The sequence below is a fragment of the Hypanus sabinus genome, chromosome X1 (assembly GCF_030144855.1).
Source record: "Hypanus sabinus isolate sHypSab1 chromosome X1, sHypSab1.hap1, whole genome shotgun sequence".
Taxonomy (NCBI): Eukaryota; Metazoa; Chordata; class Chondrichthyes; order Myliobatiformes; family Dasyatidae; genus Hypanus; species Hypanus sabinus.
Genome location: NC_082738.1, coordinates 16,950,155 through 16,976,340, shown reverse-complemented (window position 1 = coordinate 16,976,340; position 26,186 = coordinate 16,950,155). Strand labels below are relative to the sequence as shown.

Below are 26,186 nucleotides of genomic sequence, written 5' to 3'. Positions count from 1 at the left end.
AACTTTCCCTTTACTGATTGCAGCACTCGAGGTTGGACTTAAAAATAGGCGATTGACTGGTCGTTAATCCATAATGAAAGTGGCAGAGGCAGACCAAACAAAAAAAGTGTGGACAGTATAGTGTGGAGTATCTGAAATATATGGATTTATACCAGCACCAAGCAACCAATAGCAGCCAATGTGTGTTGTGTGGAAAAGATTTTTTCAAATGGGACAATGAAACTACCCAGGCTCCTTGAACATTTAAAGAGAATCCACTCTGATAAAGCAAACAAGAACTTGGTTTATTTTCAGTCACTTAGTGAAAACTTTCAGAAACAGAAAATACTTCAAAACATATTTGCCAGCACTTCACAACCAAACAGTGATGGTTTGCTTCATACAATATTTCATTGCTCATTGCTACATCTGGAAAGCACCATACAATTGGAGAAGAATAAATTTTGCCAACAGTAAGAGAGATTCTGAGTACAGTTTTGCATACGTCACCAGACCAAATAATTAAAACAATTGTGCACAATGACAACTCTGTTCAATATGAATAGATGAAATGGCTGAGAATATGGAAGACACATTTTGCAACATACTTAGGACAACAGAATTTGCACTGCAGTTGGATGAGTCAACTTTGCCAGGCAACAAATCTTTTCTTGATTATGTTTGCTTCATAAATGATGAAAGTATGGTTCAAGCATTGTTATTTGCAAAGGGACTAGAAAGAGATATGTAGGGGGAGTCAATATTTTGGGTTGTAGAGCAATTTTTGAAAGAGACGGACATTCCACTCACTAACATTCTTGCTTGTGCAACAGATGAGGCACCATCAATGGTAGGATGCCACCGTGGGGTTATTACTTTCTTGAAAAAAAGCTATATGTAATGTAATTACCATCCACTGTGTAATTCAGAGACAACATCTTGTCACAAAAAAGTCTAAGATATCAGCTGCACAATCATTAAATACTGTTATCACAGGAGTAAATAAAAGCAAGAATATGAATCTCAAGGTAGTTTATGGTGACCTATACATTGATAATAAATTTGCTTTGACTTTGATATTGATTTATTAATTGTCACATGTACCAGAGTACAGTGAAAAGCTTACCTTGCATTCTGTTCATACAGATCAAATCACAGTGCATTGTGCTAGAATAAGGTAAATCAATAACAATAAAGTGTAAAATCTACTGAAGAAGTGCAGTGTAGGTAAATGATAAAGTGAGATCTTAATGAGGCAGATTTTGAGTCCACCTTATTGTACAAGAGGTCCATTCAAGAGTCTGAGAACAGTGAGATGGAAGCTGTCTGTGAGCCTGCTGGTGTGTGCTATCAGGTTTTTGCATCTTATGCCTGATGAGAAATGGGATAAAGTAAAATGTTTGGAGTGGGTGAGGTCTTTGATTATGGACAGTGTCCATAAAAAGAGGCTGGTTCCTGTGATGTGCTGAGCTATGATTACAACTCTCTGCAGTTTCTTGCAATCACATGGGGAGTACTTATCATACCAAGCTGTTATGCATCTAGGCAGAATGCTGTCTGTGGTGCATCAATACAAATTGGTAAGAGCCAATGGAAAAAGGACCAACTCTTTTGTTTTGCTGACATTGAGAGAAAGGTTGTTGTCATAACTCCATGTCACCAAGCTCTCTTATTTCCTTACTGTACTCTTAACTCATTGTTATTTGAGATGCAGCCCTCTATGTGGTATCATCTGTAAACTTGTAGATGGAGTTAGAGTGGAATCTGCCTATGCAGTTGTGACTGTACAGGGAGTGGAGTAGGGGGCTGAGGATGCAACTTTGAGGAGCACCAGAGCTGAGAATAAAAGTGACAGAGGTATTGCTGCCTATCCTTACTGAATATAAAATAAGATTCCTTAACTTAGTACTACCTTAGAATTTAAAAAATTTTTATTACTTGCTATTCATTTTTTTCTTTCTCTGTTCTATAGGGTCTGGGTCTCTATGCAGCCAAAGACCTTGAGAAACACACAATGGTGATTGAATATATTGGGACAATCATTCGCAATGAGGTTGCAAATCGCAGGGAGAAATTGTATGAAACTCAGGTATGGATTAACCACGTCAATGTGCACTTGTGTTATATTCAAGCATAATTGCTCAGCTAATTTATTAAAAGAGCTGATACATTTTAACACCTCTTAATATTTGGGCTATTGAGTCAAATTTATTTTTAAGTTGAAATTAAAAAGATCGTTGTTGAGCATGTTATTTTTCATTCTACTGCCATCAGTTTTTATTCTATCCTGCTAAACTTTAGTATCTCAGCAGTGTAATTCTCAGCCATAGCTTTGCTGTTATGGACAGTTGACTTAACATTTTGGTATTGTCCAAATCAAGATTCAAGTTTGTTTATTATCATTCTTCAATACCTAGATGTAAAGAACTAAATGATTGTTACTCCAGATCCAATGCAGCATTTAAAAAAACACAATGAGCATAATAAACGCAATAAATATAAATAGCTAAGATTAGCTTACAGTATATACATTGATTGTATGTACATAGTGACACTAGATAAGGAGTATCTGTACATAAGGTAACAGGAAATAATAAAGTGGTGAGTGGGTTAATGAATGGAGGTGGTGATCAGCTTGACAGCTTGAGGAAAGGAACTTTTTTGAGTCTAGTGGTTCTGGCATGGATGCTGCATAGCTTCTTCCCTGATGGGAAGGGGCCAAAACAGTTCATGAGCAGGATTTGCGGGATCCTTTATGATATTGCTGGCCTTTTTCCAGCACCTTCCTGCATGCATGTTCTTGATGGCAGATAGGCCAGTGTCTGTGATGTGTTGGGCAGTTTTAACTACCCGTTGTAGAGCCCTCCTGTCTGCCTCAGTGCTGTTTCCAAACCATGCAGTTGATACAGCATGTTAGGATGCCCACAACTGTGCATCTATAGAAGGTTGTGGGTATTGACTTACATAGTCCAGCTCACATCAGCCTCCTCAGAAAGTAGAGGCGTTGGTGAACTTTCTTGACTGTGGAGGATGTGTTCTGGGACCATGAAAGGTTGTGTGAAATGTGCATTCCCAGAAGTTTGAAACTGCTGCTGATATGAAAAGGGGTGTGAATGATGTAAGTTTTACTGAAGTCAATAACCATTTTGTTAGTCTTGGTAACATTGAGAAAGAGTTTATTTGCTTGGTACCAGGCTTTGAGTTCCTCCATTACCCCTCAGTAGGCCGTTTCATTATTGTTGGCGATGAGCCCCACCACTGTCATGTCATTGGCAAACTTGATGTGATTGTTCAACTGAACAGTATTGGTGACTCTGGGAACAGACTATTTTTTGTTTGAAGACTTGTATTTGCCACAGGAAAATACAAGTAATGCAAGGAACTGGGGCTAAAGAGTAGGCTTATATTGTGACTTTAAGAACTTATCCACTACCTTTTCAAAAGAAACATTCAAGTATAGACGAGGAAAATTGTACGTATATAGCTCTTTCATAGAGTTGGCACAAGCAACTGAGCTAAATGCAACCCTGATGTCTATGTCACTTACAAAAGTGCTCCACATTTACCTATTTCCCTGTAGTGTGAATCTTTGATTCAAAATTGTAAGTTTGAAGTAAATGTAATAAGGTTAATATTAACGTAAATGTGATATAACAAGATGGTGCCGGTGAACCATGGAGACATTCTACAATATTTTTAAATGTACCTGTTTTGAATTACTGTCACTACAGTCTGCAGCATGTAATTTCCCTTTAAACAATGTACTTTTAAATCGACTCAGTGAAATACAGAATTTCACGATCTTCTGAAGGATTCAGTGGACTTAACTTTCAAGCAAGCAGGTATGGCACCTTTAAGCAGGCAAAGGTTCATCGCCATGGCCGAAAGTGAGGCAGGAGGGGGTTTCCAAGCCAGGCTGAATCACACAAGAATGAGACCCCCTCTACCCAGCATCTTGTTAGCAAATGTGCAGTTGCTGAATAACAAAATTGAGGACCTGAGGACAAGATTGCTGTATTGGAGGGAAATGAGGGATTGTTGTTTTCTATGTGTAATCAAGATGTGGCTTTCTCCCAGCATGCTGGGTATGGTGATCAAACCTGAAGGCATCTCGATTCAAGTCTGATAACCAAGAAAGTTACAAGAGATCCAGGTATGATCTCCAGAAAGCCCTGTCACTGGGAAAATGGCAATCCAGACTAAAGTTGATTCATTGAAGGGTGCGTGATAGCTGTGGCAGGGCTTGAATGCTGTCACCTCTTATAAAGTTCAATCAAGCATCGTAGCATAGGTGACAACAGAGCTTTGCTTCCAGAGGAGCTCAATGCTTGTCAAATCATGGAGGAACCATCAGAAACTCCCACAGCTCCCGGTGATCCTGTGACTTCAGTCTCTGAGGCATCCTTTAGGAGGGTAAACCCGTGAAAAGCATCCGGCCTAGACAGGGTATCTGGCCAGATACTGAAGACCTTTGCTAATCCACTGGCTGGAGTGTTCACTGAGATCTTTAACCTCTTGCTTCGGCAGTGTGTGGTACCCACCTGTTTCAAGCAGACTTCACTTATACCGGTGCCTAAGAAGATCGTGATAACCTGCCTCAGTGACTATCATCCAGTAGCACTTACAACCATAGTGATGAAGTGTTTTGAGAGGTTGGTGATAAAACATTTTGGATCCACTCCAGTTTGTCTAACGGCACATTAGGGTGTGCTTAGTCCCTTGCTCTACTCACTTTACACTTATGACTGTGTGACTGAGCACAGCTCCAGCGCCATATTCAAGTTTTCTGACAACACCACTGTAATAGGCCGAATCAAAGGTAATGATGGATCAGCATATAGGAGGGAAATTGATATTCTGGCTGAGTGGTGCCTTAACAACAAATTCTCACTCAGGGTTAGCAAGACCACAGAGATGATTGTTGATTTCAAGAGGAAACCAGAGGTCCATGAGCCAGTCCTCATCAGAAGATCAGAGGTGGGGAAGGTCAACAACTTTAAATTCCTTGGTGTTATCATTTCGGAAGACCTGTCCTGAGACCAGCATACAAGTGTAATCATGAAGAAAGCATGGTAGCACCAAGCTTAGGAATTTGCAAAGATTCAGCATGTCATCTAAAAGTTTGGCAAACTTCTGTAGATGTGTGGTGGAGAGTATACTGTTACGTACCCCGTAACTGGGTCACTTACCAGCAAAGATAGAGAGGTCCGTTGAAGTCTGATGGTACTATTTTTAATGGTATTGATAAAAATACACAAAAATAATATCAATGCAAACATACAGATAATATACGTCATCAATACTAAAGCTAAAAGCGTGGGTATAATAATAATCAATAAGAAATAGCTCTATCGTTGTCTAGGGGATAATGTATTGTCCGATGGAAATATAAAAGTCACTTTAGTTCATTCAAGCTGCAGCTTTTGGTTGGAGAGAGAGACGGATTAAAACTTGCCCATTCCTTTTATGATGTCAATCCTTCGAGAGTCGTTGGGGCTGATTTCTCCTTTGTTGTTAGCTAAAGCCGTTCCTCTGTGGCAAGGCCCACCAATTCTGAGGCAAGTGGAAAAGGATGCACGTGAACCTTCCACTGGCTTTCGCTATTACGCTGTTACAGGATTTGTAGCGTTTCTTCTGGTGCGTCTGAGGGGCTGTTCCCACAGACCCTCTTTTATCCCCACTCACGGGGTCTCAGATGTCAATCAGGGTGGAGGGATGCCTCCCCTCAACCAGCCCACTTTTGGTCATTCCCTGAGGGCTTCGAATAAATATTGTGTACTCAATGCACAATTCCATCTCCAAGAGACAATGGCCGTTTCCCGTAGCTTTGTATCGCCGAGGGGCCAAGACATTCCAAACGTCTCTCTCTCATTTCCTGGGTCTCCTGACCTGAATTAATAGCGATCTTGCAATTCTCAAAAAGGAGGGGGCGCAGGCGTAACAATACTGACTGGCTACATCACGGCCTCTTCTGGAAACACCAATACCATTGAATGGAAAATTCTACAAAAAGTAGTGGATACATGCCATTCCATCACAGTGTCATGGGTAAAGTCCTCCCCGCCATTGGGCACATTTACACCATTGTCACAGGAAAGCAGCATCCATCATCAGGGACCCCCACCATCCAGGTCATGCTCTCTTCTCGCTGCTGCCATCAGGAAGGAGGTACAGGAGTCTCAGGACTCTCACCACTAGATTCAGGGACAGTTATTACCCTTCAGCTTTCAGCCTCTTGAACCAAAGGGAATAACTTCATTGAACTCCATTTGCCCCATCACTGAAATGTTTCCACAACCTATGGACTCACTTTCAAGGACTCTTCATCTCATGTTCTCGATATTTATTGCTTATTTATTTATTTTTATATTTGCACAATTTGTTGTCTTTTGCACACTGGTTGAATATCTGAATTGTTGTGGTCTTTCATTGATTCTATTATTGATTTATTGAATATGCTCCCCCAAGAAAATGAATTTCAGGGTTGTATATGGTGAGATATATGTACTTGGATAATAAATTTACTTTGAACTTTTTGAACTTCATCCGTCTTGGCAGAATGGTGAATGATGTACATGTTGCAAAATGTAAACTGATGAGTATCTGATTATGATATAAGCATTGTGTTACCTTCTGTCTATGTTATATAGAACTGTAGGAAATTTGGTGCTCATTAAATTATTCTGTCAAATAGCCTACGTCAGATAGTAAATGGGGAATTACAGGTTATGTGCTGAAACTGTTCAGGTTTCTGCAATTGAGACTCCATCCTGTATTCCATCGTATTACTGCATAATTGTCAGTGTTTTGTTGGGGGTTCTCTGGTCTGACTATGGTCACCTTACTTTAAATGTTCATTGACCCTGGAAATGTGTTCTGTGGCATTGGTATCGGTGCGAGTGTCTGAGCCCAAAGAAACTGCAGCTAATCAGATATAATGGTAAAATAAATGTTGAAAATGAATAAAAGGTCATTCAGCATTTGTGGACAAGAAAAGCTACTTTTTTGGGGTGTAAGTGTCTACTTTGGGACCCTGATAGTGGCCAGGGCCGTATGTTTTTTTCAGGTGCTGATGGAGACCTCTGCTTTTTCTTTTTATTTGTGTTCCAGAATTTTATTGTTCAAAGTTACTTTTACAAGTACTCCTACAGCAATGCAGTTATGTAGATCTTAGTTTCCATGTTAAGACCAGAATATGCCATCACCTCAGTTGTGGTCTAGTGATGTTATAAAATGGCAAGGCTTATAGGAGAATTCTAAAAGTTGTTTCTCACTGAGTTTTTGGGGCAAATGTAAGGTTGCCGTATTGACCTTTTTCTGCTACAGTACCTGCAGAGCTTATAAGCAAAAGCTTAAAGTAAAACCAAGTTTATTTTAATATACAGTGCCTATAAAAAATATTTACCTCCCTTGGAAGTTTTTATGTTTTATCATTTTACAACATTGAATCGCAGTGGATTTTGTTTGGCTTTTTTTACACTGACCAACAGAAAAAGTCTTTTGAGTCAAAGTGAAAATAAATTTCTACAAATTGGTCTGAATTTATTACAATTGTTAAACACAAAATAATTGCTTGCATAATTACTCGCGCCCCCCCCCCCCCCCTTCAAGTCAGTATTAGTAGATGCACCTTTGGCAGCAATTACAGCCTTGAGTCTGTGTAGATAGGTCCCTATCAGCTTTGTACATCTGGACTCTGCCATTTACTCCATTCTTCTTTACAAAACTGCTCAAGCTCTGCCAGATGAACATCCCTTTTCAAATCCAGCCACAAATTCTCAATTGGATTGTGGTCTGGACTCTGACGTGGCCACTCCAGGACTTTAACTTTGTTATTTTTAAGCCATTTCTGTGTAGCTTTGGCTTTGCACTTGGAGTCATTGTCTTGCTGGAAAACAAATCTTCTCCCAAGTCGCAGTTCTCTTGTAGGTTTTCCTCCAGGATTTCCCTGTATTTTGCTGCATTTTACCCTCTTCACAAGCCTTCCAGGGTCTGCTGCAGTGAAGCATCCCCACAGCATGATGCAGCCACCACCACGCTTCATGGTAGGGATGGTGTGTTTTTGATAATGTGCAGTGTTTGGCTTATGCCAAACATGGTGTTTAGTCTGATGGTCAAAAAGCTCAATTCTGATTTTATCATACCATAGAATGTCCTTCCAGTTGACTTCAGAGTCTCCCACATGACTTCTGGCAAACTCTAGCTGAGATTTCATGTGAGTTTTTTCCACAGTGGCTTTCTCTTTGTCACTCTCCCATAAAGCTACAACTGGTGAATCACCCAAGCAACAGTTGTATGTGCAGTCTCTCCCATCTCAGCCACTGAAGCTTGTAACTCCTCCAGAGTTGTCATAGGTCTCTTGGTGACCTCCCTCACTAGTCCCAGTCACTCAGTTTTTGAGGATGGCCTGCTGTAGGCAGATTTATAGCTGTCCCATATTCTTCCATTTCCTGATGATTAACTTAACTGTACTCCAAGGGATATTGGGTGACTTAGAAATTTTCTTGTATCCATCTCCTGACGTGCTTTTCGCTAACCTTTTCGCGGAGTTGCTTGGAGTGTTCTTTTGTCTTCATGGTGTAGATTTTTTTGGCCAGGATACTGACTCGCCAGCAGTTGGACTTGATAGATACTACTGCAATCAATTATTTTGTGTTTTATATTTGTAATTAATTTAGATCACTTTGTAGAGATCTGTTTTCACTTTGACACGAAAGAATCTTTTTCTGTTGATCAGTGTCAAAAAAGACAAATCCATTGGGATTCAATATTGTAAACAGTAAAACATGAAAACTTCCGGGGGTGGGGGGGAATGCTTTTTATAGGCACTGTATTTCCTCCAGAATCTAATTGTTTGGTTTTGTACCTGAGAGTAGAACCTTGCACTTCAAATTGAATATAACCATCTTGTAGAGTTTCTTGTATCTGTCAGTTGAAAGTTTGACCTTGTAACAAAATTACTTTGTTTTCTTCCTTATTCTTTTCTGATTCAGCAGCAAAGATAATCAGCAATCAAAAGAGGCACTGTATATATGTCAAAGGTTATAAGAAATTATCATATTAGTTATATAAAGAATAAAATGCATAAAGAAAAATGGTTAGTAAAGTAGTAAAAGGAACAAAATATTTACCAGTCAGATCACTGAGCCACGCCACATAATAGAGTGCCAGAAGGAACCACGTGTCCCAACAACTCTTCCAGTCTCTCTGTCTCTCCTCTATCTCCAGCTCTTTTTTTAAAACTTTTTTATTGAGTTTTCAAATAACTTCAGAAATAAAAGAAAATATATGAAAAAATATATATATACCCTTAACCCCTCCCCCCTAACATCCCTATAGAAAAAAAAAGAAAGAAAGAAATAAAGAGTGCCTGGATATCAGAAGATCCCCACATGCTCCATGGAGTTCGTAATAACTTTAGTGTATATATATATAATATATATATATATATTTATATATATTTATTTATTTATTTCCCCAAATAACCAATTATTTCATCTTCAGAGCACTTATATATTTAATCCTGTCTTTTGTAAATAAGGGTGCCAAATTTTCAAAAATGTTTCATATTTATCTCTTAAATTATAAGTAATTTTTTCAAGTGGAATACAGCTATAAATTTCTTTCTTCCAACGATCTATACTTAAATATGTATCCGATTTCCAAGTAACTGCAATAGCCTTTTTGGCTACTGCCAATGCAATTTTTATAAATTCTTTTTGATATTTATTCAATTTGGGTATCGGTTTTATCCCTTCAATATCACCTAGTAAAAATAATATTGGATTATGTGGAAGTTGTATTCCAATAATTTGTTCCAATAAAACTCTTAAATTTGTCCAAAAAGGTTGAATTTTAGAACAAGACCAAGTAGAATGTAAAAAAGTACCAATTTCTTGGTTACATCGGAAACATTGATCAGATAAATTTGGGTTTAATTAATTTATTTTTTGTAGTGTAATATACAATTGATGTAAAAAGTTATATTGCACTAATCTAAACTGGACATTTATTGTATTTGTCATACTCTCAAGATATAGTCTTGACCAATTTTTTTCTTTAATTTTAATATTCAAGTCACTTTCCCATTTTTGTCTTGACTTATGGACTCCTTGTTTAATTGCCTGTTTTTGAATCAAATTATATATACAAGAAATGAATTTTTTAATCTTTCCTTTTTGAATTAAAGTTTCTATTTCATTAGATTTCGGCAATAACATTGTTTGACCTAAATTTTTCTCTTAAATAAGCCCTTAGTTGAAAGTAACAAAAAAGAGTGTTGTTTGATACTTTATATTTATTCTTTAATTGATCAAATGACATTAAGATACCTCCTTCAAAACAATCTCCTATATATCTAATCCCTTTTTGAAACCAATTATATAAAAGTTGATTATCCATTGTAAAAGGAATAAGTCTATTTTGAATTAAAGATCTCTTTGCTAATAAGGATTTCTTTATCTCGTCGTCAACATTTATCTTATTCCATAAGTCAATCAAATGTTTTAATATAGGAGATTCTTTCTTTTCCCGTATCCATTTAGATTCCCATTTATGTATAAAATCTTCTGGTATATTTTCTCCTATTTTATCTAGTTCTATTCTAATCCATGCCGGTTTGTCTTTCTCAAAAAAAGATGCAATAAATCTAAGTTGATTTGCATTATAATAATTCTTAAAATTTGGAAGTTGTAACCCTCCTAGATCAAATTTCCATGTCAATTTTTCCAACGATATTCTTGACATCTTACCTTTCCAAAGAAACTTCCTCACATATTTGTTTAACTCTTGAAAAACCTTCTGGGGTAGTTGTATTGATAGTGATTGAAATAAGTATTGTAGTCTAGGGAATATATTCATTTTTACGGTATTTACTCTACCTACTAAAGTTATTGGTAATACCATCCATTTATCAAGATCTTCTTGAATTTTTTTCAGTAATGGTAAATAATTTAATTTATATAAGTTCTTTATATCATTATCAACTTTTATACCTAAATATTTTATACCATTTGCCGGCCATCTAAATTGAGTTATTAATCGACATTGACTATAATCTCCTTTAGTAAGAGGTAAAATTTCACTTTTATCCCAATTTATTTTATAACCTGATATTTTCCCATATTCTTCTAATCTATAGGATAATTTATGCAACGAGTGCAATGGGTTTGTTAAATAAAGCAGAACATCATCAGCAAATAAGTTAATCTTGTATTCTTCCTGATTAACTCTGAAACCCTTAATATCTAGGTCCATTTTAATTAATTCAGCTAATGGTTCTATCGCCAACAGGAATAAGGTGATAATGGACAACCTTGCCTAGTTGACCTTGTTAACTGAAATGGTGTTGAAATTTGACCATTTGTCACTACTTTAGCTTTGGGATTAGTATTTAAGGTTTTAATCCATTGTATAAAAGATACTCCTAATCCATATTTTTCCAATACTTTAAATAAAAAATCTCATTCCAATCTATCAAATGCTTTTTCTGCATCTAAAGCAACTGCCACACTCATTTCCTCCCTCTTTTGCGCCAAATGAATTATACTAAATAACTGAGTTACATTATCTGCCGATTGTCTATTTTTAATAAATCCTGTTTGATCCATATGTACTAATTTTGGTAAGTATTTTATCTCCAGCTCTTAGCACTGGCTGTGACCCAGCCTAAGAAAAGATTTCCCCCAACACAAAGAAATTGCACCTTTTCATACACTTCAAGGCCCTTTACTCTAATATTTACACAAGCATATTTCTCACCATTAATCTGCGTTCAAGGCTGTAGACTGGTACTTGCACGAAGTTCTCAAAACGTGGCTGTGGATTGGTTCCCACATTCATGTTGTCTTACAAACTTCCATTTTGTGTTTTAGCATATACCAAGGAGGAATCAAATTTAACTCTTTCCCTACACTCCAGCCCTCAATTCCTCATTGGTACCCTATACAAGAATAAAATATTAGATTAAATACTTTAGGTGTAATATAATAACCATAATATAGTTTATCACTGTGGTTATCATAATACAAATTCCATTTAGGTAATAAGTCACTCAGCACAGAAGAAGCATGACACTGCAATCACCTAACCTCCTGTTTCAGGCAATAGGCTAAAATAAACCACACTACATTTAATATTACAATTAAAATGAGATAGGACAAGAACTCAAGGCATATATTTATATTTTCAATTTACTCCAATGCTTTCATTTTGAATAGTACCTTTTAAAAAAAAACACACTTTATAAAGTAGTTTGTTTAATTCTGTTAAATAAATGGGCCAGATAAAATTTACACAAAGCAAATCAGTTACTGTAGTGGATAATATCCCTGTGTTGAACCCCTTTTTATGTTCCAGTTTATCAGATTTTGTTGATAAATCAAGATGAGGCTGTTGAGGCCATCTGTTAATGTTCTTGAGAATGTGGCAGGAAATCACTTTCTTGAACCTCCACGGTCCTGGTGAAGATCATCCCCTGGTGCTGTTGGAAAGGGAGTTCCAGGATTTAAAAGCAACTTGTGAAGGATTAGCTGATTCTTAGAGCTGCATTCTTTATTTTTATTCTGTAGCGGTGTGCTACACGCAGCACTGAAATAACAACGTGGAGTCAATGAACTGCAGTTACAAAAAGATTTTATTCGAACTTTGTGGCCTCGCTTTAAAGCCTTCCTGATCCCACCCTCCCTGGGCGCGGATGCTGTAGGGGGCACGTATTCACAGTCCTATCCCCCCCTTGCTGGTGAAGCAGACTTGGCGCCCTTTTGGGACTGGCCTAATATATAACCCTCCCCCCAGAACCAGCGATACACCCCCCAATGTCCACAGTCTGGGCCGGACCCTGTTTAGGGGGTCTGCCTCTGTGCTGCAGTGCAGGGAACTCGACCGGTTGCGCCAAGTCCACATGGGCTGATTTGAGTCGGTCCACCGTGAAAACCTCCTCTCTCCCCCCAATGTCCAGCACGAACGTGGACCTGTTGTTTCTGATCACTGTAAACAGCCCCTCATAGGGCCGCTGTAGTGGTGCCCGATGCCCGCCCCTTTGTACAAACACAAACTTACGGTTCTGCGGGTCTTTGGGTACACAGGCCAGGTTCTGCCCATGCTGCGAAGTGGGTACGGGGGCCAGGTTGCCGAGCCTCTCGCGTAGTCTGCCCAGGACTGCTGCGGGTTCTTCCTCGTGCCCCCTTGGGGCTGGTATGAACTCCCTGGGGACAACCAGGGGTGCGTCGTACACCAACTCGGCCGACGAGGTGTGCAGATCGTCTTTGGGCGCTGTGCGGATTCCGAGCAGGACCCAGGGAAGCTCGTCCACCCAGTTAGGTCCTCTTAGGCGGACCATGAGAGCCGACTTTAGGTGACGGTGGAAACGCTCCACCAGGCCGTTCGACTGTGGGTGGTAGGCAGTTGTGTGGTGCAGCTGTGTCCCCAAAAGGCTGGCCATTGCTGACCACAGGCTGGAGGTGAACTGGGTACCTCTGTCGGAGGTAATGTGGGCCGGTACACCAAAGCAGGATACCCAGGTGGCGATCAGTGCCCGGGTGCAAGATTTGGAGGTGGTGTCGGTGAGTGGGATCGCCTCTGGCCATCTTGTGAACCGGTCCACGATAGTCAGGAGGTGCCCATGATATCCACATGAATGTGGTCGAAACGCCGGTGGGCGGGATGGAACTGCTGCAGCAGAGCTTTGGTGTGCCGCTGAACCTTGGCCGTCTGGCAGTGCATGCACGTTTTGGCCCATTCACTGGCTTGCTTGCGGAGTCCGTGCCAAACGAACCTGTTGGAGACCATCCGGACGGTTGTCCTGATGGAGGGGTGCGTTAAGTTCTGAATGGAATTGAAAATCCGCCACCAGGCTGCCGGGACGACGGGACGGGGTTGGCCGGTGGTGACGTCACAGAGTAGGGTCCTCTCACCTGGGCCTACGGGGAGGTCCTGGAGCTGCAAACCGGAGACTGCGGTTCTGTAACTAGGGATCTCCTCGTCTGCCTGCTGTGCCTCTGCCAGTGCCTCAAAGTCTACCCCTTGGGAAAGGGCATGAATGTTAGGGAGAGAGAGCGCATCCGCCACGACATTGTCCTTACCCGAGACGTGCCGGACATCCGTCGTGTATTCAGAGATGAAGGACAGATGGCGCTGCTGGCGGGACGACCAGGGATCGGACACCTTCGTGAACGTAAAGGTAAGCGGTTTGTGGTCCGTGAACGTGGTGAAAGGCCTCCTTTCTAAGAAGTACCTGAAATGCCGGATTGCCAGGTAGAGCACCAACAGTTCCCGGTCGAAAGCACTGTATTTGAGCTCGGGTGGTCGCAGGTGTTTGCTGAAAAATGCCAGGGGTTGCCAGCGACCCTCGATGAGTTGCTCCAGTACCCCACCGACTGCCGTGTTAGATGTGTCCACTGTGAGGGTGGTAGGGACGTCCATTCTGGGGTGCACTAGCATCACGGCATTTGCCAAGGCTTCTTTCGTTTTAATGAAAGTGGCAGCGGACTCCTCGTCCCAGGTAATGTCCTTGCCCGGACCCGACATCAGGGCGCATGATTCGGGCAGCTGAAGGGAGGAAGCAGTGGTAGAAATTTACCATACCCACGAATTCCTGAAGGCCTTTGATTGTGGTGGACATCGTTCAAATAGATGAAAGCGAAGTCCAGGTTGCGTCCCACCGCGTCCATTAACTGCTGAAACGTCTGTGCGGCATTCTTCAGGCCTAACGGCATGCGGAGGAACTTGAAAAGGCCGAAAGGGGTGATGAGTGCTGTTTTGGGGACGTCGTCAGGATGCATCGGAATTTGATCCCCGGACGAGGTCTACCTTGGAGAAGACCCGTGCGCCGTGCAGATTTGCTGCAAAGTCCTGAATGTGTGGCACAGGGTAGCGGTCCGGTGTTGTAGCCTCGTTCAGCCTGCGGTAGTCGCCGCATGGTCTCTAGCCCCCTGATGCTTTGGACACCATGTGCCGGGGGGAGGCCCATGGGCTGTCGGACCGCCGATTCCTCCATCCTCTTGAACTCCTCCTTCGCCAGTCGGAGCTTGTCCGGGGGAAGCCTTCGAGCACGGGCGTGGAGGGGTGGTCCCTGTGTCTGGGCATGGCTGCTGTGAACTGCGGTGCCAGAACCGATGGGAAATCCGCCAGGACTCTGGTGAAGTCGTTGTCGGACAACGTGATGGAGTCGAGGTGTGGGGCTGGCAACTGGGCTTCACCCAGGGAGAACGTTTGAAAGGTCTCAGCATGGACCAGCCTCTGCCTCGGCAGGTCGACCAGTAGTCTGTGAGACCGCAAAAAATCCGCGCCCAGGAGCGGTTGGGCTACGGCGGCCTGTGTGAAGTCCCACGTGAACCGGCTGGAGCCGAACTGTAACTGCACCGTATGGGTGCCATAGGTCCTTACTGTGCTGCCGTTCGTAGCCCTCAGGGTGGGACCCGGTGCCCTGTTGCAGGTGTCGTACCTTGTCGGAGGTAAGATGCTGATCTCGGCACCAGTGTCGACCGAAAAACGGCGTCCCGACCGCTTGTCCCACACATACAGGAGGCTATCCTGATGGCCAGCCGCCGTAGCCATCAGCGGCGGCTGGCCCTGGCATTTCCCAGGAACTTGCAGGGTGGGCGACAGCGGTGGGGTTCTGATTTCCACCGCTGGTGGTAGAAGCACCATTGTTCATTGGTTTCCTCACCCCTCCCTCTGGGGCTAGTGGGCTCTGCTGCCGGGCCTGGTCTGGTCTGCTGCTGGGAGCGTGGCCTGGTGATCTGTGCGACGGGCGCCCCACTCTCCTTCTTGGCTTTCCACAGCAAGTCCGCCCGGGCTGCAACCTTCCGGGGGTCGCTGAAATCCGCGTCAGACAGCAGCAGGCGTACGCCCTCAGGCAACTGCTCCAGGAATGCCTGCTCAAACATGAGGCAGGGCTTGTGTCCTCCGGCCAGAGACAACATCTCATTCATCAAAGCAGATGGCAGTCTGTCCCCCAAACCATCCAGGTGCAGTAAGCAGGCAGCCCGCTCGCGCCGTGAGAGTCCGAAAGTCCTTACGAGCAGGGCTTTGAATTCCGTGTATTTGCCTTCCGCTGGGGGAGACTGTATGAACTCCTCAACCTGGGCCACTGTGTCCTGGTCGAGGGAGCTCACCACATAGTAGTAACATGTGTCCTCCGAGGTTATCTGCTGAACGTGGAATTGGGCTTCTGCTTGCTGGAACCATAGGTGAGGTCGCAGCGTCCAGAAGCTTGGCAGTTTCAACGAAACTGCATGAACAGATGCGGCGCCGGTCATCTTCGGCCCAAATATCGTTTGGGCCGTCAGGGTCACCAATTGTAGCGGTGTGCTACACGTCAGCGCTGAAATAATGACACGGAGTCAATGAATTGCAGTTACAAAAAGATTTTATTCGAACTTCGCGGCCTCGCTTTAAAGCCTCCCTGATCCCGCCTTCCCTGGGCACGGATGCTGTAGGATGCGCGCGGGCTTTTCCCCTTGCTGGTGAAGCAGACTTGGCGCCCTTTTGGGACTGGCCTTTGTGCCGGCGCGCTGGCTATTTGTGAGCTGGTTCGAGTGCGCTAGGAAGTGGGTTGCCACAATTCTAAATTTGTTATGAAGCTCTTTGGGTTGACTTATTCTTGGCCATATTCATCTCTCATCGAAGCATATACTTAAGTTTTAAGCTTAATAGCATTTTGTTTGTGTGAGATCTTCTGAATATAAAACAAGTATTTCAGGTTGCATACTGTATACATTTTCTGATAATAAACAGAACCATTTGATTTGAATATATAGTCCAGTAGCTATAAGCATTGACTGAAAATGTTATCATTAATTTGAGTTGTTTCTCTAGATCAACTGCAGAGATCTAGAACTTGATCCATGTTTGAGACAACACACACAAAATGCTGGTGGAACACAGCAGGCCTTCTGATGAAGGGTCTCAGTCCGAAACCTCGACAGTGCTTCTCCTTATAGATGCTGCCTGGCCTGCTGTGTTCCACCAGCATTTTGTGTGTGTTGTTTGAATTTCCAGCATCTGCAGATGTCCTCGTGTTTGCTCCATGTTTGAGAGTAAGGTTAGAAAAAAATCCAAATTTAGAAGATATGGAGGATCACAAAAATAATTGGAATAACAGCCTCTAAACATAATATTGTTCTTGTCCAAGAATGTGCAAATGTCATTCTGAATAAAATTTGCATATTACCACTGTAGAGAATGCATCAGTAACGTAGTGTATAAGAAACACATCTTTGGGCTTTTTTCCTTTAATGTTGATATATACCCAATTTCTCACTTTAATTTTTGTAACTAATGTAGCTACTTCAATTCTTAGAAACACACTACTACTATTTGAAGCATGGAATTATGTTAACAGTGGAAAACTGAGCCTGCTATAGTTATTTTAAAAAAATAGTTGGTATGGGGGTGAAGACAAGTGACAAGGGAAATACAAGATTCAAAGCTAATTTTTTTTGTTTTTTCTTCAGAATCGAGGTGTTTATATGTTTCGGATTAATAATGAGCATGTGATTGATGCTACTTTAACTGGAGGCCCAGCCAGGTATGTAACATTTCTGTTGGGATTACATGAGCATGAATTATGAAATTTGGTGGTAATTCCAGTGATTGACAAGCAAAGAGTCTGATTTTGTTTTTGTATGGAGGTGAAATTGTTATTCTCTTGGGAGTCTTAGAGTACTGTGTTTCCTTGTTGTCCCCATCGTATACAGCCTTTGCATCCAAGAGAACAGAGTGTCCATCTCATCAGAAGGGTGGTCTAAAAAAACGTCTGATATAAAATTACAATAACACAATTTAAACTTAAGTAATATTGTCCCTTATTTCATTGTGTAGTGCAAAGGAAATTAATACCTTGTTTATAAATTGCATATTTTAGAATTAACTCTTTTATAGAAAATCTTTTCCAGTTAGTACAATAGCAGAATTGTGTTGCATTCCTCAAGATGTATTCACATCTAGGCATTATGCATCAGTACTGAAAGCAACTTTACTAATTATTGAAATTGTGGTACTTGTGCTGTTGCGTAACTGTGATTACATTATAATTGGGTTTCTCTGTATAAACTTTCATGATGTTGACTGGCTGCTTTTCTCTTTTTTGGGGGGAAAAATTCTACTGTGCAGATATATCAATCATTCCTGTGCCCCCAACTGTGTGGCAGAGGTTGTGACTTTTGACAAGGAGGACAAAATAATCATTATCTCAAGCAGGCGAATTCCAAAAGGTGAAGAGGTAAGTGAATCAAAACAAAAGGGGAAAAGGAAGATAAGAATCAAAACAAGAAATGCAATATCCACACTGTCAGGCGGATGGAGCGTAACGTGAGACAATGTAAAATTGTATATATTGACAATTAAAAAATTAAAGGAAATGGTGAAAGATTGCAGACCTCTGAGATGCAGAGAGACCTGGTTGTCCTGATTCACACGAAAGACTCTTATGCAGGTACTCCAAGTAATTAGGGTAATTAACAATTTTATTATTTATTGTTCAGGAAATTGAATACAAAAAATAGTGAATTTTTCATATCATATAGAGCATTAGTGAGACTGTCACATTTGGATTTCTGAGTTCAGTATTGGCTCCTTATTTATGGAGGTATGTTAGTTCTTAGAATAGAAACATAGAAAATAGGTGCAGGAGTAGGCCATTCAGCCCTTCGAGCCTCCACCGCCATTCAGTATGATCATGGCTGATCATCCAACTCAGAACCCTGTTTTCTCTCCATACCCCCTGATCCCTTTAGCCACAAGGGCCATATCTAACTTCCTCTTAAATATAGCCAATGAACCGGCCTCAACTGTTTCCTGTGGCAGAGAATTCCACAGATTCACCACTCTCTGTCTGAAGAGGTTTTTCCTCATCTCGGTCCTAAAAGGCTTCCCCTTTATCCTTAAACTGTGACCCCTCGTTCTGGACTTCCCCAACATCAGAAACAATCTTCCTGCATCTGGCCTGTCCAATCCCTTTAGAATTGTATACGTTTCAATAAGATCCCCCCTCAATCTTCTAAGTTCCAGTGAATGTAAGCCTAGTCGATCCAGTCTTTCTTCATATGAAGGTCCTGCCATCCCAGGAATCAATCTGGTGAACCTTCTCTGTACTCCCTCTATTGCAAGAATGTCTTTCCTCAGATTAGGGGACCAAAACTGCACACAGTATTCTAGGTGTGGTCTCACCAAGGCCTTGTACAACTGCAGTAGAACCTCCTTGCTCCTGTACTCAAATCCTTTTGCTATGAATTGCCAACATACCATTTGCCTTTTTCACTGCCTGCTGTACCTGCATGCCCACCCTCAATGACTGGTGTACAATGACACCCAGGTCTCGTTGCATCTCCCCTTTTCCTAATCGGCCACCATTCAGATAATAATCTGTTTTCCTGTTCTTGCAACCAAACTGGATAACCTCACATTTATCCACATTAAATTGCATCTGCCATGAATTTGCCCACTCACCTAACCTATCCGAGTCACCCTGTATCCTCTTAGCATCCTCCTCACAGCTAACACCGCCGCCCAGCTTCGTGTCATCCGCAAACTTGGAGATGCTGCATTTAATTCCCTAGTCTAAATCATTAATATATATTGTAAACAACTGGGGTCACAGCACTGAGCCTTACGGTACCCCAGTAGTCACTGCCTGCCATTCTGAAAAGGTCCCGTTTACTCCCACTCTTTGCTTCCTGTCTGCCAACCAATTCTCTATCCACATCATTACCATACCCCCAATACCGTGTGCTTTAAGTTTGCACACTAATCTCCTGTGTGGGACCTTGTCAAAAGCCTTTTGAAAATCTAAATATACCACATCCACTGGCTCTCCCCTATCCACTCTACTAATTACATCTTCAAAAAATTCTATAAGATTCGTCAGACATGATTTTCCTTTCACAAATCCATGTTGACTTTGTCCGATGATTTCACCTCTTTCCAAATGTGCTGTTATCACATCTGTGATAACCGACTCTAGCATTTTCCCCACCACCGATGTCAGACTAACCGGTCTATAATTCCCCGGTTTCTCTCTCTCCCTTTTTTAAAAAGTGGGGTTACATTAGCCACCCTCCAATCCTCAGGAACTAATCCAGAATCTAAGGAGTTTTGAAAAATTATCATTAATGCATCCACTATTTCTTGGGCTACTTCCTTAAGCACTCTGGGACGCAGATCATTTGGCCTTGGGGATTTATCTGCCTTTAATCCCTTCAATTTACCTAACACCACTTCCCTACTAACATGTATTTCCCTCAGTTCCTCCATCTCACTAGACCATCGGTCCCTTACTATTTCCAGAAGATTATTTATGTTCTCCTTAGTGAAGACAGAACCAAAGTAGTTATCAATTGGTCTGCCATGTCTTTGTTCCCTATGATCAATTCACCTGTTTCTGACTGTAAAGGACCTACATTTGTCTTGACCTATCTTTTTCTTTCCACGTATCTATAAAAGCTTTTACAGTCAGTTTTTATGTTCCCTGCCAGCTTTCTCTCATAATCTTTTTTCCCTTTCCTAATTAAGCCCTTTGTCCTCCTCTGCTGGTCTCTGAATTTCTCCCAGTCCTCAAGTGTGCCGCTTTTTTTTTTTGCTAATTTGTGTGGTTCTTCTTTGGACCTGATACTATCCCTAATTTCCCTTGTCAGCCACGGGTGCACTACTTTCCCTGGTTTATTCTTTTGCCAAACTGGGATGAACAATCGTTGTAGTTCATCCATGCAATCTTTAAGTGCTTGCCATTGCATATCCACCGTCAACCCTTTAAGTATCATTTGCCAGTCTATCTTAGCTAATTCACGTCTCATACCTTCAAAGTTACCCTTCTTTAAGTTCAGAACCTTTGTTTCTGAATTAACTATATCACTCTCCATCTTAATGAAGAATTCCACCATATTATGGTCACTCTTACCCAAGGGGCCTCACAGGACAAGATTGCTAACTAACCCTTCCTCATTGCTCAATACCCAATCTAGAATGGCCTGCTCTCTAGTCGGTTCCTCGACATGTTGGTTCAGAAAACCATCCCGCATACATTCCAAGAAATCCTCTTTCTCAGCACTCTTACCAATTTGGTTCACCCAATCTATATGTTGATTGAAGTCACCCATTATAACTACTGTTCCTTTATTGCACACATTTCTAATTTCCTGTTTAATGCCATCCCCAACCTCACTACTGCTGTTAGGTGGCCTGTACACAACTCCCACCAGTGTTTTCTGCCCCTTAGTGTTATGCAGCTCTACCCATATCGATTCCACATCCTCCAGGCTAATGTCCTTCCTTTCTATTGCATTAATCTCCTCTCTAACCAGCAATGCTACCCCACCTCCTTTTCTTTCCTGTCTATCCCTCCTGAATATTGAATATCCCTGGTTGTTGAGCTCCCATCCTTGGTCACCCTGGAGCCATGTCTCTGTGATCCCAACTATATCATAATCATTAATAATTATCTCCACATTCAATTCATCCACCTTGTAAGAATGCTCCTCGCATTGACACACAAAGCCTTCAGGCTTGTTTTTACAACAATCTTAGCCCTTATACAATTATGTTGAAAAGTGGCTCTTCTTGCTTTTTGCCCTGGATTTGCCTGCCTGCCACTTTTACTTTTCACCTTACTACTTTTTGCTTCTACCCTCATTTTACACCCCTCTGTCTCTCTGCACTTGGTCCCATCCCCCTGAATGTAGTTCAAGGTTTACTAGACCTTATACTTTGAATTGGTTAATTGTTTTATGAGAGTAGGCTGAACAGATTAGATTAGAAGAGTGGAGTAATTTAAACATATGATCCTGAAGTGTCCAGATGGGTAAATGTGGAGAGGATGTTTTCTCTTGAGGTTGAATCTAGAACTTGGGGGTGGGGGGGTGTCACAGTTTACAAAAGAAGGTTCACCCGTTTAATGCATAGATCGGTGATTTCATTTTTCTCTGAAGGTTCCTCAAAGGGAAATGGAAGCAGGGTCTTGGAATATTTCTAATACAGAGGGAGACAGATGCTTGATAACCTTCCACTGACTTGTTACTGCAGGTAGACAAGAATGCTTGACCAGCATTCTTAGAATGATAGAACTGGTGTGAGGGGCCATTTAACCTACTCCTGATGTGAATTCTCAGAATGTTGACTGTTCAATAAGTATTTGTTGTATTAATAGTTTTTTTTTAATTTTCAGCTGACTTACGACTACAAATTTGATTTTGAAGATGATCAACACAAAATTCCTTGTCATTGCGGAGCTCTCAACTGCAGAAAATGGATGAACTAAAACATTGAGCAAATTCATCTGATACAAAATTCACAATAATTTCAGATGGTTCAAAACTTCAGACAACATCTGCTATACTCTAAATCAAACTGACAGATCATCCTATATGAAGATGTGAAGAATTCTCACTACTTCACAAAGAAGTATTTACTGTGTTTTATGTTGGGGTACATCTGTGGTTGGGAGTTAGTGTAGTGCTCAGAGGTGCAAAACCTTCTACAAAATTTAGCAATGAATTACTAAAATAAATGGACTACGCAGATGTGCAAAGATATTATACACAGCCAGTGACTGTGTTTCCTGCCAGGTCTGTGGGATGCTTCTGAATGTAATCTCTGGATTTCTTTTTGTCCATAGTTCCTGCAAGAGAGAGAGGGGAGGGGAAGAGAATGAGAAACCCTCACCTGTGCAGACCTTTTCTGATGGGACTTAATCTAAAGGATAGATTGTATTTCTAATGAAATTCAGCCAAAGGAGGGAAGACTTGGGATTGAAAAGTCTATAGCTTTCTCTGCTGGAAGAGGTCTTTGATATAAGACAGAGCGTGGTACATCTCAAGGTCAAAGGAAATGGCATTTTCATCTGATAAGATTTTTTAGTAAAAAGATTTGAATATTGCAGGGTTCACATAAAATAAACACTTTTTTGTGGGAGTGGATTGATTTTGAAACCAAGGCAGTAATGAACTGCACTCCTAAAAACACTAGAGTTTTAAAGAGATGGTGTCCCTTGGGTGTGACAAAATTAATTGCATTAATATGTTAGATTACTCAAACTGTTTGTCCATAATTGTATTCTGGAGAGATTAGTGTGGGAGTTTTTTTTGTTTGCAAGATTTCTGATTGCTTCACAAAAAATCTTTGACTTTTTAAACAACAGACCCTTTGTCTGTTATCACCAGATTATTGTTTATTTCAAAGGAATTTAACTCCATATTTGACCAATAGTTAGAAGAAGAAAAAAAGTAATAAAAGTAGTTTGATAGAAATAGAAATGTAATTATCCATGCATCTTGGTCACTGTAAGTTCTGAGTGACCCTGTAAGAAATGTTGATCTTTTGCATCATCAGTAATGATAATTATACAAAAATAAATTTGCAGAAGGTACCTTTTGAAAGACAATCCACATTAGTAAGGACTCACTAGGACCAGGTTTAATGGTTCTCTGTTGGGAATTTACTGGAAATAAACTAGGAACACTGGGGCTGGCACAATAATAATACTGTCTGTAATTTTCCAGTTGAAATCAAGGATCAAAATAATAAATTGACCAGCTCCCAATTCTGAATCTTGACGATCCCTTTTAAGCTGTTGATCTGACAGCATATATTTTCATGATCAATGAGGGTTTCTTCCATGCATATTATTTTGTGGCAAGAGTGGGGACCTATAACCTCAATAATAAGTCCTCAATTGCTGATCAATAATGCAAAATATAATTAAAAGAACGGTAGCACTAAGAGGACTTGGTTTGCAGCCTCCTCGATCCTGATCAGTCAGTATCAGCAGGTAAATTGTTAGGGCATTTGGTTCAACGCACAAATGGACTCTCTCTGAAATCTCTTGCAGAGGAGACTTGCACTGAAGGATTTCTCACCTACTTGATTCCACAAGTCATTTTACTGTAGTTTTGTTCCTGTAATATATATATAAAAGTGTGAATTTTATTCGGAACAGTAGGATAGGTCTGGATGGGGGAGATTTTTTTTTTATTGGCGCAATTCGTGAAAGCTGCTTCCCCCACTGCATCTTCTCCACGCTGCAACTGTAAAAATGTAAATACAAAACTTGTAGAAATCTCCAAAGCAGAAACCACTGGATCAGATTCTCATTCGTACAAAAGAACGGTTGGTATTGGTGATTAAAAAAAATAGCTGCTGGTTGGATTGAAGCAGGGAAGACATTAGCATGCAATGAGAAGATTCTAGGTAATGTAGATCATGTTAGATAAACTTAAGCTTACAGTGTTTTACTGTTTTTATAATAAAAGCTGATTTCACCCCTCTTCAACTGGTAAGAGCCGGGGTGTCTTTTAATGGAAGATTCTAATTTAAAAATGGGGCTTTTTCATTTTAGCTGAAGATGTCCGCAGAGCCCTAATGCATTGTGAGATCCTATTTCTCCAAGCTGGGGAGGTTACAGTCAAGTAATGTATTGTTGGAACATGTTCAGTTAACAAATGAAGATGTCCTGTTTGCAGTAAAGCCTTGTTCATACTGTTTACACTCTGAGCTAGGTATTTTGTGGTGCATTTTATCCTTGCAATTGGGGCAAAATTAAAAGCAGAGATTTGAGTATTTTTTAATGACAAAATAAACTTCCAGAATATGAAAGGGTTTTTTTGTGTTGTGTGCATTCTGTACAGCAAATGTTGTCACTGGTAATGAATTAAAATTATCCTTTTTTATTGTATGTGGCATGTTTTTTTGTACTGAACATAAGTTGAATTGTATATAATTTATGTCAAAAGAGCCAAGATGTTTCTTGCTCTATGTATTAAATCTTCTGCAGGAATAAGCTTATTCTGTACATCCCTGGTACATGTAGAGACCGTTTATGATCATGTTGGCTAGATTGTACAAACCTTTTTTAAATACAAATGTAGCATCTTTGCATTACTGTATGATAAATAGGGACACTGTTCCTACAGAGGTGAATTTACTGCATTAAAATTGTTTGAAATAAAATCATCCTTGGATTACATTTATTGGTCTAAGTTGGCATAAAATGATTGCTATGATGAAGGATCCATATTCGGGAGATTTGTCTTAGCTATGTTGTTTTTAATACTCATTTCATTTCACGTAAGTGTCTTAACAATTATCTATTGCTTATGACATTGTTAAGCATCAATTCAGATATGTGAGTGCAGGGTTTTAGGGACAAACCCGTGATATTAATGTATTATCAGGATATTTTCATAGAGAAAGGATTCCTGCAACTATTCAAAGTAGAATACAGTGGATTCTGGTTAATTAGGGCACATTTTGGCCCAATTAAGCGGCTGCCTCAGCTGAAGTTTCATGAAAATAGTTAAAAGGTATTTTTAAAAAAGTCGAACTGACTAACAATTACGTATTTAAATATACAGAAATTAGAACACTGCCAGTAATACTACAGTACAGTACTATAAAACTGTGTTAGTTCCCAATAGTCATCAGTGGAGGAACTCATCCAGTGTATGCAATGAACAAAATCAGTGCCGACATCTAGTGCAGGTAATGGACTGTCTTCTTACAGTGCTTTAAACAATTGTATCCTCAATCCTCATTTTCATTGTAACATTCAAGATTGCCTATACCTCAAATACTTCATAGTGCTTGACTTTTTGAAGTAATGAAATCATTTTGTTTTCACTCCCAGCTGTTTCCTGCATCTCTGAGCCTGAATGCTTTAAACTGTAGTAAGCAAATGGGTTCTGAATTGTCTTAATGCTTATTTTTCACCAATTATTGGTGACAAAAATCATTGCTTTTTGAACACACACACACACAAATGCAGCTATGTAGTATCTAAATTTGATCGAGCAGGTCATTCACTGGTGACCAAGTTTCTGAACTTCATCTTCAAATGCCAAAGTTGTTTCCATTCTCAAATGTTCGAATACTAAAAGCAAAGATATTCCATCATAGTGCCTTGAAAAAGTATTCAGCCCTCACAACTATTTTCACATTTTACTTTTATTTTCTAAATTAAAAAATACATTGAAGTAGGATTTTTGAGCTAGTCTACAAAACATGGTCCATCTTCTTAAATCAAAAGAAAAATTCCAAAACCAATTTACTAAAAATTAGAAAACAACATTGTGAGGCTGAAAAATTTGCCCCCTTTATATTACTAAACTAACTTTTCTCAAGTGCAATATACAGTATTACCATCTCACCCAATTTGTTAATGTAGAAAGTTGAAGGATCATTTGTTTTCCATGAACCCCCTTCTCTTCAGTAAGGTACGA

At 40.5% G+C, this 26,186-nt stretch overlaps 1 protein-coding gene across 1 annotated transcript in view; it reads left to right on the top strand.

The window, feature by feature from the left end:
• Window positions 1-24,643, top strand: part of kmt2d (lysine (K)-specific methyltransferase 2D) — a 248,352-nt gene extending 223,709 nt beyond the window's left edge. The window contains exons 54-57 of the mRNA XM_059955967.1: window positions 1,952-2,068; window positions 17,436-17,509; window positions 18,094-18,202; window positions 22,139-24,643. Coding sequence (XP_059811950.1) covers window positions 1,952-2,068; window positions 17,436-17,509; window positions 18,094-18,202; window positions 22,139-22,231 — 393 coding nt within the window. The 3' untranslated portion in view covers window positions 22,232-24,643. The remainder of the gene's footprint in view (window positions 1-1,951; window positions 2,069-17,435; window positions 17,510-18,093; window positions 18,203-22,138) is intronic.
• The last annotated feature ends 1,543 nt before the right edge of the window (window positions 24,644-26,186 follow it).